This window comes from Otolemur garnettii, unplaced genomic scaffold (genome assembly GCF_000181295.1).
Source record: "Otolemur garnettii isolate 467f Iridium unplaced genomic scaffold, OtoGar3 scaffold00124, whole genome shotgun sequence".
NCBI classification, from domain to species: Eukaryota; Metazoa; Chordata; class Mammalia; order Primates; family Galagidae; genus Otolemur; species Otolemur garnettii.
In genome coordinates this window covers 1568071-1580435 of record NW_003852519.1, presented here as the reverse complement: position 1 = coordinate 1580435, position 12365 = coordinate 1568071, and the positions used below count along the sequence as shown (strand labels likewise).

General features: G+C 45.1%; 1 protein-coding gene across 1 annotated transcript in view; it reads right to left on the bottom strand.

Annotated features, from left to right (window-relative positions):
• The window catches only part of GPRC5A (G protein-coupled receptor class C group 5 member A), an 18196-nt gene extending 8267 nt beyond the window's left edge, over positions 1–9929 (bottom strand). Inside the window, exon 1 of the mRNA XM_003797778.3 lies at positions 9825–9929. Coding sequence (XP_003797826.2) covers positions 9825–9829 — 5 coding nt within the window. The 5' untranslated portion in view covers positions 9830–9929. The remainder of the gene's footprint in view (positions 1–9824) is intronic.
• Positions 9930–12365: the final 2436 nt, after the last annotated feature.

Genomic DNA, 12365 nt, shown 5'->3' with positions numbered 1-12365 from the left:
GGAGAAGGGAGGGAGGAAGGAGGGAGGGAGGGAGGAAGGAAGGAAGGAAGGACGGAGAAGGGAGGGAGGAAGGAGGGAGGGAGGGAGAAAGGAAGAAACGTAGACTTCTTAGTAAATATTTTTTATCTGAGTAACTAAGTTTTTGGAGTTATCATTCTTAATTCACCATCATTAACCCTCCTCACCACTCCCCCAGCCTAATAGGGATTGTTCAACAGGTCTAAAATGTCCTAAGTGTTTGAGTCTAGTCAGAGGAAAATAAAATTCACCAGGGTGATTAACAAGCAAGTCTGTACGGACAATGTGCTGTGTTGCCCAGTCAAGGGTCTGGATGAGGGAAAGATACCAACCATGTGGCTGGGGAAGGGAAGGACAGGATTTCTGAAAACTGAAAAGAATTTCTAGAAAGCAGAATTGAGGAGGAAAAGGGGAGCAATCGGCATTTGGGAGCAGAACTGCCAGGAAATAGCCTGGGGGAGGAATGAAAGACTGGGGCAAGAAGGAGAGAAGGACTGAGACTAGTGGTCATGTGGGCATCATTTGTATGTGATCAAAGACAGGAAGGGAGCCCTGGGGTCCAACTAAGAAAAGACTTGCTCCTACGAACCAAACAGGGGAAGAGAGAACCACCCTATTCTCAGACTGTCCTGGAAGGGAAGGGAGGTCTCATAGCTCATTCTCACCCTGGATCAGGCACGGTGTTATAGACTTAATTCACTCAATCCTCACAACAACCTTATGACACAGCTCCTAGTCCTATAGCGGCAGCAACCAACGCACAAGTTAGCTGAGGCACTAGGAGTCACCGAGCCAGCGAGTGGAAGGGCCTGATTCCAATCCAAATTCAAACTCCAGAGTCAGATTTTAACATTGCACAGCCCCTCTGTCCATTAAGAAGAACTAACATGCTGATTTGAAATGCAGGTGATATCAGCCACACTGGTGCCTTATGCTGTGAGTGTGTGTTCAATTCCTTGAGGAGCACAGTGTGCCCTGTGTACAGAGCTACACACACCCTCAAACTCTTGCACACAGCAAGAGGAAATGACAGTGTGCTCAGGCTGGCTGTGTGGGCTCTGCTGCAGTGGACAGGGCAGGAAAGGAGAGCCTTCATAAGGAAAGATAGGGCAGGTGGTCTCCCATGGTCTTCCCACTTGTGAACTCAAGGCAGTAGCCCTAAAAGCTGGCTTATGATCTACCACAAAGTGGACAAATGGCTTTAAAAGTGCCTATCCCAGCCAGGTGCAGAGGCACACGCCTATAATCCTAGCACTCTGGGAGGCCAAGGCAGGTGGATTGCCTGAGCTAAGGAGTTGGAGACCAGCCTGAGCAAGAGCAAAATCCTGTCTCTACTAAAATAGAAAAAAAAATAGCCAGTATTGTGGTCGGCACCTATAATCCCAGCTACTGTAGAAGTTGAGGCATGAGAATCACTTGAGCCCATGAGTTTGAGGTTGCTGTGAGGTGTGACACCACAGCACTCAACCCAGGGTGGCAGAGTAAGATTCTGTCTCAAAAAAAGAAAAGTGCTTATCCTTCATTAGCAAACCTATCATCCAAGCCCCAGCAATGCCACCCCTTTGCTATCTCTTAAATATGCCCACTTCTTCCCATTCCCACGTCAGGCCCCCAGCATCTCACCCTGGACCACGTCAGAAGCCTAACGTCTCCATGCCCAGGCCTGCCCTCTCCAAGCCTCCCTGCACCCAGTCAGGGGAAGGAGTCACAGACCATCAGGCTCTGCGCCATTGGCCCTCCCAACTTCCCCAGCCTCACACCTTGCCGCCCCCTTCTCCACCTGCCCAATGCAAACGTCTTGGCACCACTCCAAACAAGCCCCCCTATCTCACCACAAACACCTTGTCCCATCTGCATAAAACATCGTCCTCTACCTCCCCATTTCCTGCCCTCTTCAGAGTTTCGGCTTCCAGAATGTTTTCCTTGATTCTCTAATCCAGTGAGAAACACATCTTAGGAGTTTCCAGACACCCTAAGCTGTTCTTACCCCAGTGCCTTTTTTTTTTTTTTTTTTGAAATAGAGTCCCATTTTATCGCCCTCTGTAAAGTAATGGTGCATCATAGCTCACAGCAACCTCAAACTCTTGGGCTCAAGAGATTCTCTTACCTCAGCCTCCCAAGTAGCTGGGACTACAGGCACCCCTGCCACAATGCCCAGCCATGTTTAGAGACAAGGTCTCACTCTGGCTCAGGCTGTCTTGAACTCCTGAGCAGGCGATCCACCCACTTGAGCTTCCCATCTTACCCTAGCACTTATTATGTAGCCCTGCAAGTGCCTGTGTGTGTGTAAGTCTGTGTCCCTCTAGACCAGATGGCTCTGTGCAGGCAGGAACTGGGTCATTAAACATTCTTTCCCCAGCCACTAAGCCTGACATAGGGCAAGCGCCTACCCAGAATGAAGGAGCAGGTGCGTGGTACTAGGTGGGTAGGAGGGAACCATTTCAGGAATAACAAGAGCTATAGCCTCTTGAGAACTCACTGAGCCATGCACTGCTGCATTCAATTCTCACAACGTCCCTCTGATTATGTGCCCTTTTTATAACTGAGGCACAAAGAATAAATAACTTGCTCAAAATTACAAGGCTCTTAAAAGCCAGGCCCTAGACACTAAGTCGTGTACATAGACATGTGGGTCTGGTGTGCAGGGGAGGTTTGAGCTTGGCAGTCATCAGCCTACAGGTGGTATTTGAAGACTTGAGAGAGGAAAAGATCACTCAGGAAACTGAGGACAGACCCATAGAAAACACCATCTCATCTAAGTAGGAATCAGCAAGCATGTTAAAAAGAAATTGTCAGAAAGTTAGCAACAACAACAACAGAAGTCCAGGTGGAGTCAAGTGCTGCAAGGGGAGCAAAGAAGAACGGGCCTGGGAAGGGCTCTTTGGATTCAGCAGTTAGGAAGCATATCTGCTTCTTATAGACTGTTAGAATAGATTCAGCCTCAATTTGAACTTTAGGCTTTTCCAGTTGGACCTCCAACTTACTGCTCCTTCCTCCCTAACTCCCATCTCCACCTCTATCAGAGGCAAGCAAGTCTTCCTACAGTTCTGCATTTTCTATCTGGAAGGGAATTTGGGCTCATCCAAGATCTTATATCAAATCATGCTCTCTCTTTGCCTCAATACCTGCAGTATTCTTCTAACCAGAAAGCTCTTCCTCCTGTTCACAATCTATTTAACATATTTTTTCAAAACTGAGCCCCAAACTTGACCTCTATCAACAGTTTTTAAAATTATTAGTATTATTAATCCCATCTCATTCTAAATTTGGAGATCTCTTCATATTTTTTACAATTAAGTACTTCGTTTTCCCATATGTATTTATTTATAGATTCTATATTAAATCACTGCTTACTAGACTATTGGATAACAAGCTTAAGAAAATAGAGCAAATCTTCTATTAGGTGGTATCTCCTCACTATTTTCTTTATGTAGTCATTGCTAAAAAAAAAATTCATTGCTGAATATTTAGCTAAAGCAAATTATTAGCAAGTATGAGTAATGAGGAGGAAGGAGTTTTAAGATGAATCCATGCTTATGTTAATCCTCATATTTCTATCCAGACTGAGCTCTTCTAAGGGAGGAGTCCCCCCAAAGGATTAGTTATAAATGGGAAGTGCCTACAGGGAAATTTCTAGGATCCCCGTTCTGAGTAGCCATCCCAGTTTTGATGACATAAAAGTGATGCATCATGACAAAAACTTATGAATAACATCTGAACAACATCACTGAATTGAGATTCCATAGGAACTGGAAGAAAATAAATCACCATAGCACCACTGGCAGATTAAAACATGTATAACTATAGTGTTCATCCTAATTTCTGCACTTTCAGGTAATTCCCTGGGAGTATTACCATCTTCCCCTTATTCTAAACAAGGGATGGAGATTCTAGATTAATGTGACTATAAAATCAAATACTGGAAGTCTTTTTTAAAAATACAGCTTTATATTTTGAGTGAAGTTTCCTAATCTCTTAGGCCCAGAATTCTAAGAAATGTAATTTTCAGAAAATAGAAAAATAAAGTGAAGTCCTCTACTGGTACAGTCTTAAAGTTCTCAAAGATCTCTTCATTTAAACATTTCATTCCAGGCAGCACCTGTGGATCAGTGAGTAGGACACCGGCCCCATAGACCAAGGGTGGTGGGTTCAAACCCGGCCCCAGCCGAACTACAACCAAAAACTAGCTGGACGTTGTGGCGGGCATCTGTAGTCCTAGCTACTTGGGAGGCTGAGGCAAGAGAATTGCTTAAGTCCAGGGGTTGGAGGTTCTGTGAGCTGTGTGACGCCACAGCACTCTACAAGGGCAACAGTGAGACTCTGTCTCTACAAAAAAAAAAAAAAAAAAAAAAAATTCATTCCAATATTTTAATTCATTGGCTCCAACAAGATTAAAACTAAACTGATCATCTCTCCTTACAAGCTTATATTTCTAACCCCTGAGAATGGCTCTACCATCTACTTGGTTGCCTAACAGATCTAAAACTACAATATAATGGGGGACAGGATGGAAAAGAATAGAATATATGGCCTAAAATTAGACTAAAATAACAAGTAATTGATTTTGGAAAACAAGACTAAGTTAAACTATATTATACCTATAAGTACCTAACCTAAAACAAAGAATTCAGAAAGCTCAAGAACAAAAGGAAAGAAAAAAATGCAAAAAGATGAAATACTAATAAATAATATTTATTCATCAGGTATTATGTGTCAAACACAAAGCTAAATGGTTTGCTCAAAATAAAGAATTAAGTGCCAGCCATGGTGGCTCATGCCTATAATCCTAGCACTCTGGGAAGCTGAAGCGGGTGGATTGCTTGGGCCCTGGAGGTCAAGACCAGCCTGAGTCAGAGTGAGACCCCATCTCTAAACATAGCCAGACATTGTGTTGGGTGCCTGTAGTCCCAGCTACTTGGGAGGCTGAGGTAAGAGGGTTACTTAAGCCCAAGAGTTTGAGGTTGCTGTGAGCTGAGACACTATGGCACTCTACTAAGGGTGACAAAGTGAGACTCTGTCAGATGGTGCTTGTGGCTCAAAAGAGTAGGGTGGTGGCCTCATATACCGGAGGTGGCAGGTTCGAACCCAGCCCCAGCCAAAAAAGAAAAAACTGCAAAAAAAAAAATGAGATTCTGTCTCAAAAAAAAAATTTTTTTGTTTCACAATAATTAGAGATGATCCACATGGAAGATAAAAGCATCATAAACTTTAATGCACCTAATAACACAGCACCAAAATACATAAAACAAAAACTACTAGAAATACAAGGAAAAACTAAAGCAAGAACTATAGTTATATAAGACTTGAATATTTCTTTGTCAGTCCTTGGTAGATAAAATACATAAAATGAAGAAGAACATAGTGAAATTTTATAATGGTCTATGGATATTTTAATGGAAATATTCTCTATCTTCATATCTTTTTAGATCTCCATTGTTAATTATATAATTTAGATCTTCCATATCAGTGAGCAGCACACATTTTCTGAGAAAGACCAGATACAAAGTAGTTTAGGCATACATTTGTAGCATGAAAGCAGCCATAGACAATACACAAACAAATGAGCGTGGCAATGTTTCAATAAAACAGGTTGGTTTTATTGAAAACCAACAGGAGGTTTGGTTCCTTTATTTACAAAAAAAGGTCCTAGAGCATATTTAGCCTATGGACCAAAGTTTGCCATCCTTACCTAGTTTGCTTTATATGATTGCTTCTATTTAAGTGGTTGTGGAACATTTTTTAAAATGAGCATATTTAGAATATAAAGAAAAATGTGGAATTCTAAAATAAAAAATTTACAGACCATATATTCTGACCACAATGTAATAGAAATAGGAATAAAAGTAGAAACAAATAAATACCCTCACAGAAAGTCAAAAACTCCTCAAGCAAAAACACTATTCAATTTATTATTCACTATACCACCATATCACTTCCCCAGCTTAATCTGTGGATTTTAAATAGCAGTGGACCCAGAATGAGAAGAATAGAATCACATAGCCGATGGTTCTCCATACCCTGTTGTCTTCAATTACCACTAACAAGTGAAACACAATAAAACAGGTTCCAAAGAGGACTCCCAAGGGGACATGTGCAGATAAAGAGAGACTAGAATCTAAATACAAGAAAGAAAATTGGGGGCCTCTTAAAGACACCTTATAAGGCTCTCAAGTTCCTTGCCTTTGCATGATCATAGTTACACATTTCTGCAGAGCCAAGAGGAGAAATCAGGCTTCCTGACTCAAGGTTGAGAGCTCTTCCCAAGAAACCAGACTGTTCTCATTCCATTCTAGGCTTAGAGGAGCCTCCCCCGACCCCACCCCAGTACCAATAAGTCTTTTATTTATTCATTGTATTTTCCCAGGGAAAGTAGAAAAGAGGGAAAAGAGCCACATGTGCACTACAAAATAATTAGAAAATGGGAAAGGAAGTACCCACTACAGCAAAATCAACCACCAAATAAACACACCCCAGGATGGCCTCAAAGCCTGCAGGGGCTCAGGCTCCTGCAGTTCAGGAATGAGAGGGAAGAGATCAGGAAAAGAACAGACAAGTACAGGATTTCCTACCCTCCCTCCCCATAAATTCAGGATTTCACACAAAACTTTGGTTTCTAGCAGTAAACATGAATTATATTCATCCGTCTTCTAGAAAACAATCTTGTGGCCACTTTGACATGAGTTTCTTGCTCCTATATAAAAGTTCTTGAGTAGGCCAGGTGTGGTGGCTCACACCTATAATCCCAGTACTCTAGGAGGCTGAGGAGGGTGGATCTTCTGAGCTCACAAGTTCAAGGCCAGCCTGAGGAAAGAGAGACCTCATCTCTAAAGAATAGCTGGGTGTTATGGCAAGCACATGTAGTTCCAGCTACTCAGGAGATGCAAGCAAGAGGATCATTTGAGCCCAAGAGTTTGAGGTTGCTGTGAGCTATGACATTACAGCACTCTACAGAGGGTGACAAAGTGAGACTGTTTCCAAAAAAATTTGTTTTAATTAAAAAAAAAAAATGAAGGCTCTGAGCCTGCGGCTCAAGCAGCTAAGGTGCCAGCCACATACACCTGAGCAGGCAGGTTCAAATCCAGCCCAGGCCTGCCAAGCAATGATGGCTGCAACCAAAAAATAACTGGGCATTGTGGCAGGTACCTGTAGTCCCAGATACTTGGGAGGCAGAGGCAGGAGAATCACTTGAGCCCAAGAGTTGGAGGTTGCTGTGAGCTGTGATACCATGGTACTCTACCCAGGGTGACAGCTTGAGGCTCTGTATCAAAAATAAATAAATAAATAAATAAATAAAGGGCTCAGCGCCTGTCACTCAAGCTGCTAGGGTGCCAGCCACATACAATGGAGCTGGCAGGTTTGAATCCAGCCAGGGCCTGCCAATCAATGATGACAACTACAACAAAAAAATAGCCGGGCATTGTGGTGGGCACCTGTAGTCCCAGGTACATGGTAGGCTAAGACAAGAGAATCATTTAAGCCCAAGAGTCTGAGGTTGCTGTGAGCTGTGATGCCCCAGCACTCTACGGAGGGGGACATAGTAAGACTCTGTCTCTAAATAAATAAATAAATAAAAGTTCCTGAGTGATTTCCATATACATTTATAATCCATTTCTTGGTCTCCTGCCCTTACTTTCTATATGAAGTCTCCCAATTTCTTCTACTTTAGGATTACAGATTAAGTAGGTTCATCTATCTAAAATACAGCAGTGTTTCAAGTGCTTGACATGAATCACCATCAAGAAATGGTATTGGCTGGGTCCGCTGGCTCATGCCTGCAATCCCAGCACTCTGGGAGTCCGAGGCAGGTAGATCACTTAAGCTGAGGAGTTCAGACCAGCCTCAGCAAGAGGGAGACCCTATCTCTAAAAAATAGCCAGGTGTTGTGGGCACCTGTAGTCCCAGCTACTTGGGAGGCTGAGGCAAGAAGATCATTTGAGCCCTAGAGTTTGAGGTTGCTGTGACGTATTGATACCACAGCATTCTACCCAGGGTAACAAAGTGAGATGCCATCTCAATAAAAAAACAAACAAACAAAAAAAAAAACCTAGCCAGGCATGTTGATGGATGCCTATAGTCCCAGCTACTCAGGAAGCTGAGGCAAGAGGATTGCTTGAGCCCAGGAGTTTGAAGTGCTGGGAGCTATGACACCACAGTACTCTAGCTTGGGCAACAGAGTGAGAGTCTGTCTAAAAAAAAAAAAATGGGGTGGCACCCATGGCTCAGTGGATAGGGCACTGGCCACATACACTGAGGCTGGCAGGTTCGAATCCAGCCTGGGCCAGCTAAAACAACAATGACAGCTGCAACAAAAATATAGCTGGGCATTGTGGTGGGCACCTATGGTTCCAGCTACTTGGGAGGCTGAGGCAGGAGAATCACCTATGCCCAAGAATTTGAGGTTGCTGTGAGCTGTGATGCCACAGCACTCTACTCAGGGTGAATGCCTGAGACTGTCTCAAAAAAAAAGAAAACCATGATGTTGACTTAGGAGGTTGGGTACAAGGGGTGGAGGGTTCCTAGCGTCTTTAGGATTTTTACATAAGTGATTTAAGAATTGTGAAGACACTCCAAGAATTAAATGCATACAGGTGTAGGTGGATAGGTTTTCTTTTGGAGGAGATGGGAAAGAGGGTAGAGTTGGAGACAAGTTTTTAGGACAAAAGATCTGGTCAAAAATAGGAAACAGGAAGGGGAACACAAAAGAAAGGTTGGTGTTCAAGATCCCCACTTCAGGAAGACGTCCCCAACTCCCAGGGAGCAGTTCTCCCTACCCTTCCTCCCCCTCATTCCTTCACTCTCCTCGAGTGCCCAGCACACAGACCTGGAGACAGGAGTGTTGATCTCCAGCCTCACCCCTCCTGAGTCCCCAGCCATTGTGTCTGAAGTGGCAAAAGCATTCCCCTTCAGGAATGAGTCCACTGCAGTAGCTGAAGCAGCTGAACCCCTCAGCAGGTGTGGTGTTTACAAAAGCCTCTGAAGAGAAAACCAGCCCACAAAGAAGTCAGGAATGACTTCTTCAGATTCCTTCAAATTCCTGCATCCTGAGCAGGCTCTTAGCTAGCCTTTCCCATGGACCTATAAGGAACCAATTTGAGCGGCAGGCTGGCCGCTCCCCAGTCCTAGCTAGTTGGTGGTGGAAGGTGGGCTCCTAGTGTACACTCAACTTCCATCTGCCCCATTCCTGAGCAACTTGAGGGACACTAGAATGGGACTGACCGCCCCAGAGATCAAGAGAAAATGGGCACTTCTACACCTATTCTCCCGAATTCAGAACGGCAGTTTTCAGCATCTGGATAAAGTAGCAGCTGTCACCATGTCCCTCCTCGAAGATCTTTCCTCCTCTCTTCTCTTCCTCCAGAATGATCCCAGAAGTGCTCATCTCTTGCCTGGTTGGATTCTACCTACTCAAAGTCTGTAGAATGTGTTTGAACAGAAACTATTGCCCTGATTATCTTCTTGCTCTTTGCCACTATCTTCTCCTGGGAAGGAGAGAGAGAGAGATTGATTCTAAATTGAGTTAAACTAGAGAGAGGAGAGAGAGAGGAGAGAATAAAAAAGAAAGAAGAAAAACTTCTAGATTGAGTTAAAGTAGAGGAATCGTTGAAAGAGAGAAAAGAAAAGAAAGAAAGAAAGAACACTTGTAAATTGAGTTGAAGTAGAGGAATCGTTTCCTTGGGTAGTTTCCCTCGCCTAGCCAGCCAGCTGTATTCCATTACCCTTCTGCCTCACCCCTCCCCTGCCCCAATCTCCCCTGACGTTTAAATCTGGAGGCCTGCAGCGTTCTGGGCAACATGCGCCTCGCTTACCCCATTGTCTGCTGTGCCTGGGCTTTGGTCGTGAACTTGGCGCTGTGTCCCGCGCGCGAAGAGAGAGGCAGCTCGCGAGCCCCTCTGTGCCCGGAGAACCCTCGGGCTGCTATCCCGCCCTCCGCCGCCGCGCGGTTATAAAGGCGGCTGTCGCCAGAGGGAGGGGGCGGTCCTGGGGGGGGGGTGAGCACAGGGACAAGGGGCGGGGGCCGGGTCAGGGGGAGAGGACACGCCCATTCCAGGTCCAGTGCACTTCACTCTGTTATGAAAATGAAGTCCCTGTGCCAGGGAATGAACCAGAAGACTCCTGACGTCAGAGGCACAGTCACCCCTGACAGGGCGGTAACCCACCTCAGCCGGGACGCGCGCCGGCTGGTCCCAGGACAACCGCTGAGGGCAAGGCGGGAGGAGACCGGCTCCTTATCCATCCTGCAGGCTGTCACCTCCCTGAGGGAGCCACGCCGGCCTTCCCCGCCATGGGCAAGGTTAGCCAGCGAGGTTGTATCAGCTCCGAGGTTAATTCCAGTGGGACAAGCCAGCCTTTCTCCACTTTTACCCTTAGCGTAGCCTGTTTCTCCATCTCGTCACCCTGCTGGTGGAGGACATGTAGTCAGGCTTAAGAAAAAGAAGGTGGCCACTCTGCCGGGACTCCCCAGCTGGGCATGTCAGACTGCAGGTCGGGTAAGCACCATTAGTGCTGCCCTGGAGCTGAGAGATCCTTATCTGCCTCCTTTCCTGACTGCCTGTCCTGAAGCTATGACAATGCAGGCTGATGGGAATGCGGAGGCCAGATAAAATTATGAAATAAAGGAATTTGCCTTCGGTGCCTAGTTCTCCCTCCCTCCACTGCCCATTCCACTTGGATCAAGCCAATCAGACTGAAACTTGTCTTTGTTTACCTGTCAAACAATCCGGGAGTGGCTGACCCTTCTGTGTCTCCTCTGGGGCTAGGTCCTACCCCGCTGCCTGTGCTTTTAAGGCAGTGATCAGTACACCTGGTATACTAATCTGTTATTCTGCATATACGTTGATGGGGAACAGCTTAGGGCTCCCCAGCTTTCTCCTCACTTCACACCCCGATTTTCTAGCTGAATGTGACTTATTGGAGACCATGTCCCTTCTTCCAAAACTTTTGTTAGGTTTTTATTCTACTCTTCACAAAATCATAGGCAATGCCTTGAGACTTGGCACACTTCACTTGGGCACCCGGAATTCAAAGGTCTTCGAAGAATTTACCTGCTTCACCTCCAGGGCTCCCAGAAGGTATGTGTGGCAGAAGGTGCATCAAGAGATTGGTGGAAATGGAAATGACAGTGCTTTAAAGTGCGGGATCCTAAGTCAGGGCTTCTCTCTGGGACTCAGTTTTCCCCTCTGTTAGGGGAAGTTGAAGTAGGTCACTATTGGACAATAGAATTGTAATTCAAGCCACAAAAGTAAGCCACATTTATAATGTTAAATTTTCTAGCAGTCACATTAAAAAACACAAAACAGGTGAATTAATTTTTTTTTGAAACAGAGTCTCACCATGTCACCCTCAGTAAAGTACTGTGGCTTCACAGCTCACAGCAACCTCTAACTCTTGGGCTTAAGTGATTCTCTTGCCTCAGCCTCCCAAACAGCTGGGACTACAGGCGCCTGCCACAATGCCCAGCTATTTTTTTGTTGCAGTTATTTAGCTGGCCTGGGCAGGGTTTGAACCTTTCACCCTTGGTGTATATGACTTGCACCGTAACCACTGTCCGAGGAGCGCCAAGCCCAGGTGGATTAATTTTAATAATACTAGGCCATGCGTGGTGGCTCATGCCTGGAATCCCAGCACTCTGGGAGGCCAAGGCAGGTGAATTTCTTGAGCTCTCCAGTATGAGACCAGCCTAAGCAAGAGTGAGACCCTGTTTCCAAAAATAGCCAGGCATTATGGAGGTCGCCTGTAGTTCCAGCTACTTGATAGGCTGAGGCAAGAGGGTTACTTGAGCCCAAGAGTTTGGGGTTACTGTGAGCTGTGATGCCACAGCACTCTACCCAGAGAAACAAAGTGAGACTCTGTCTAAAAAACAACAACAAAAAAATGAATAATACCATATATTTTATATAACTCAATAGTTTCCAAATATCATTTCAACATGTAATCAATATTTTTGAAAATATTAATGAGATATTTTATACTCTTGTTTCAAACTATGTCCTCAAAAATCCAATGTGCCTTTTTTACTTGTGGCATCCATCAGCCACATTTCAAGTGCCCAAAAGCCATGTGTGGCAACCACAGCAGACAGTGCCTCTGAGGACCCCTCCAGCTCTGGCCATTTAGGCATCTGAATCACTCTGTCTAGAGTGAGGTTTATGACATCGAGCTGAGACTGTCCTGTCTAAGGGAGAAATAGCAAAGGGGACTTGGGGTATTTCTTCCCCATCCATTCGTCAAGAAACTTGGGAAGAACTAATGAGAATGTGAAGATTGTAATTTGGGGGTGTGGGGGGAGGAAGGCAGAGTTGGCTAGAATGCCATGGCCTCAGCCTAGCTCACAACAACCTCAAACTCCT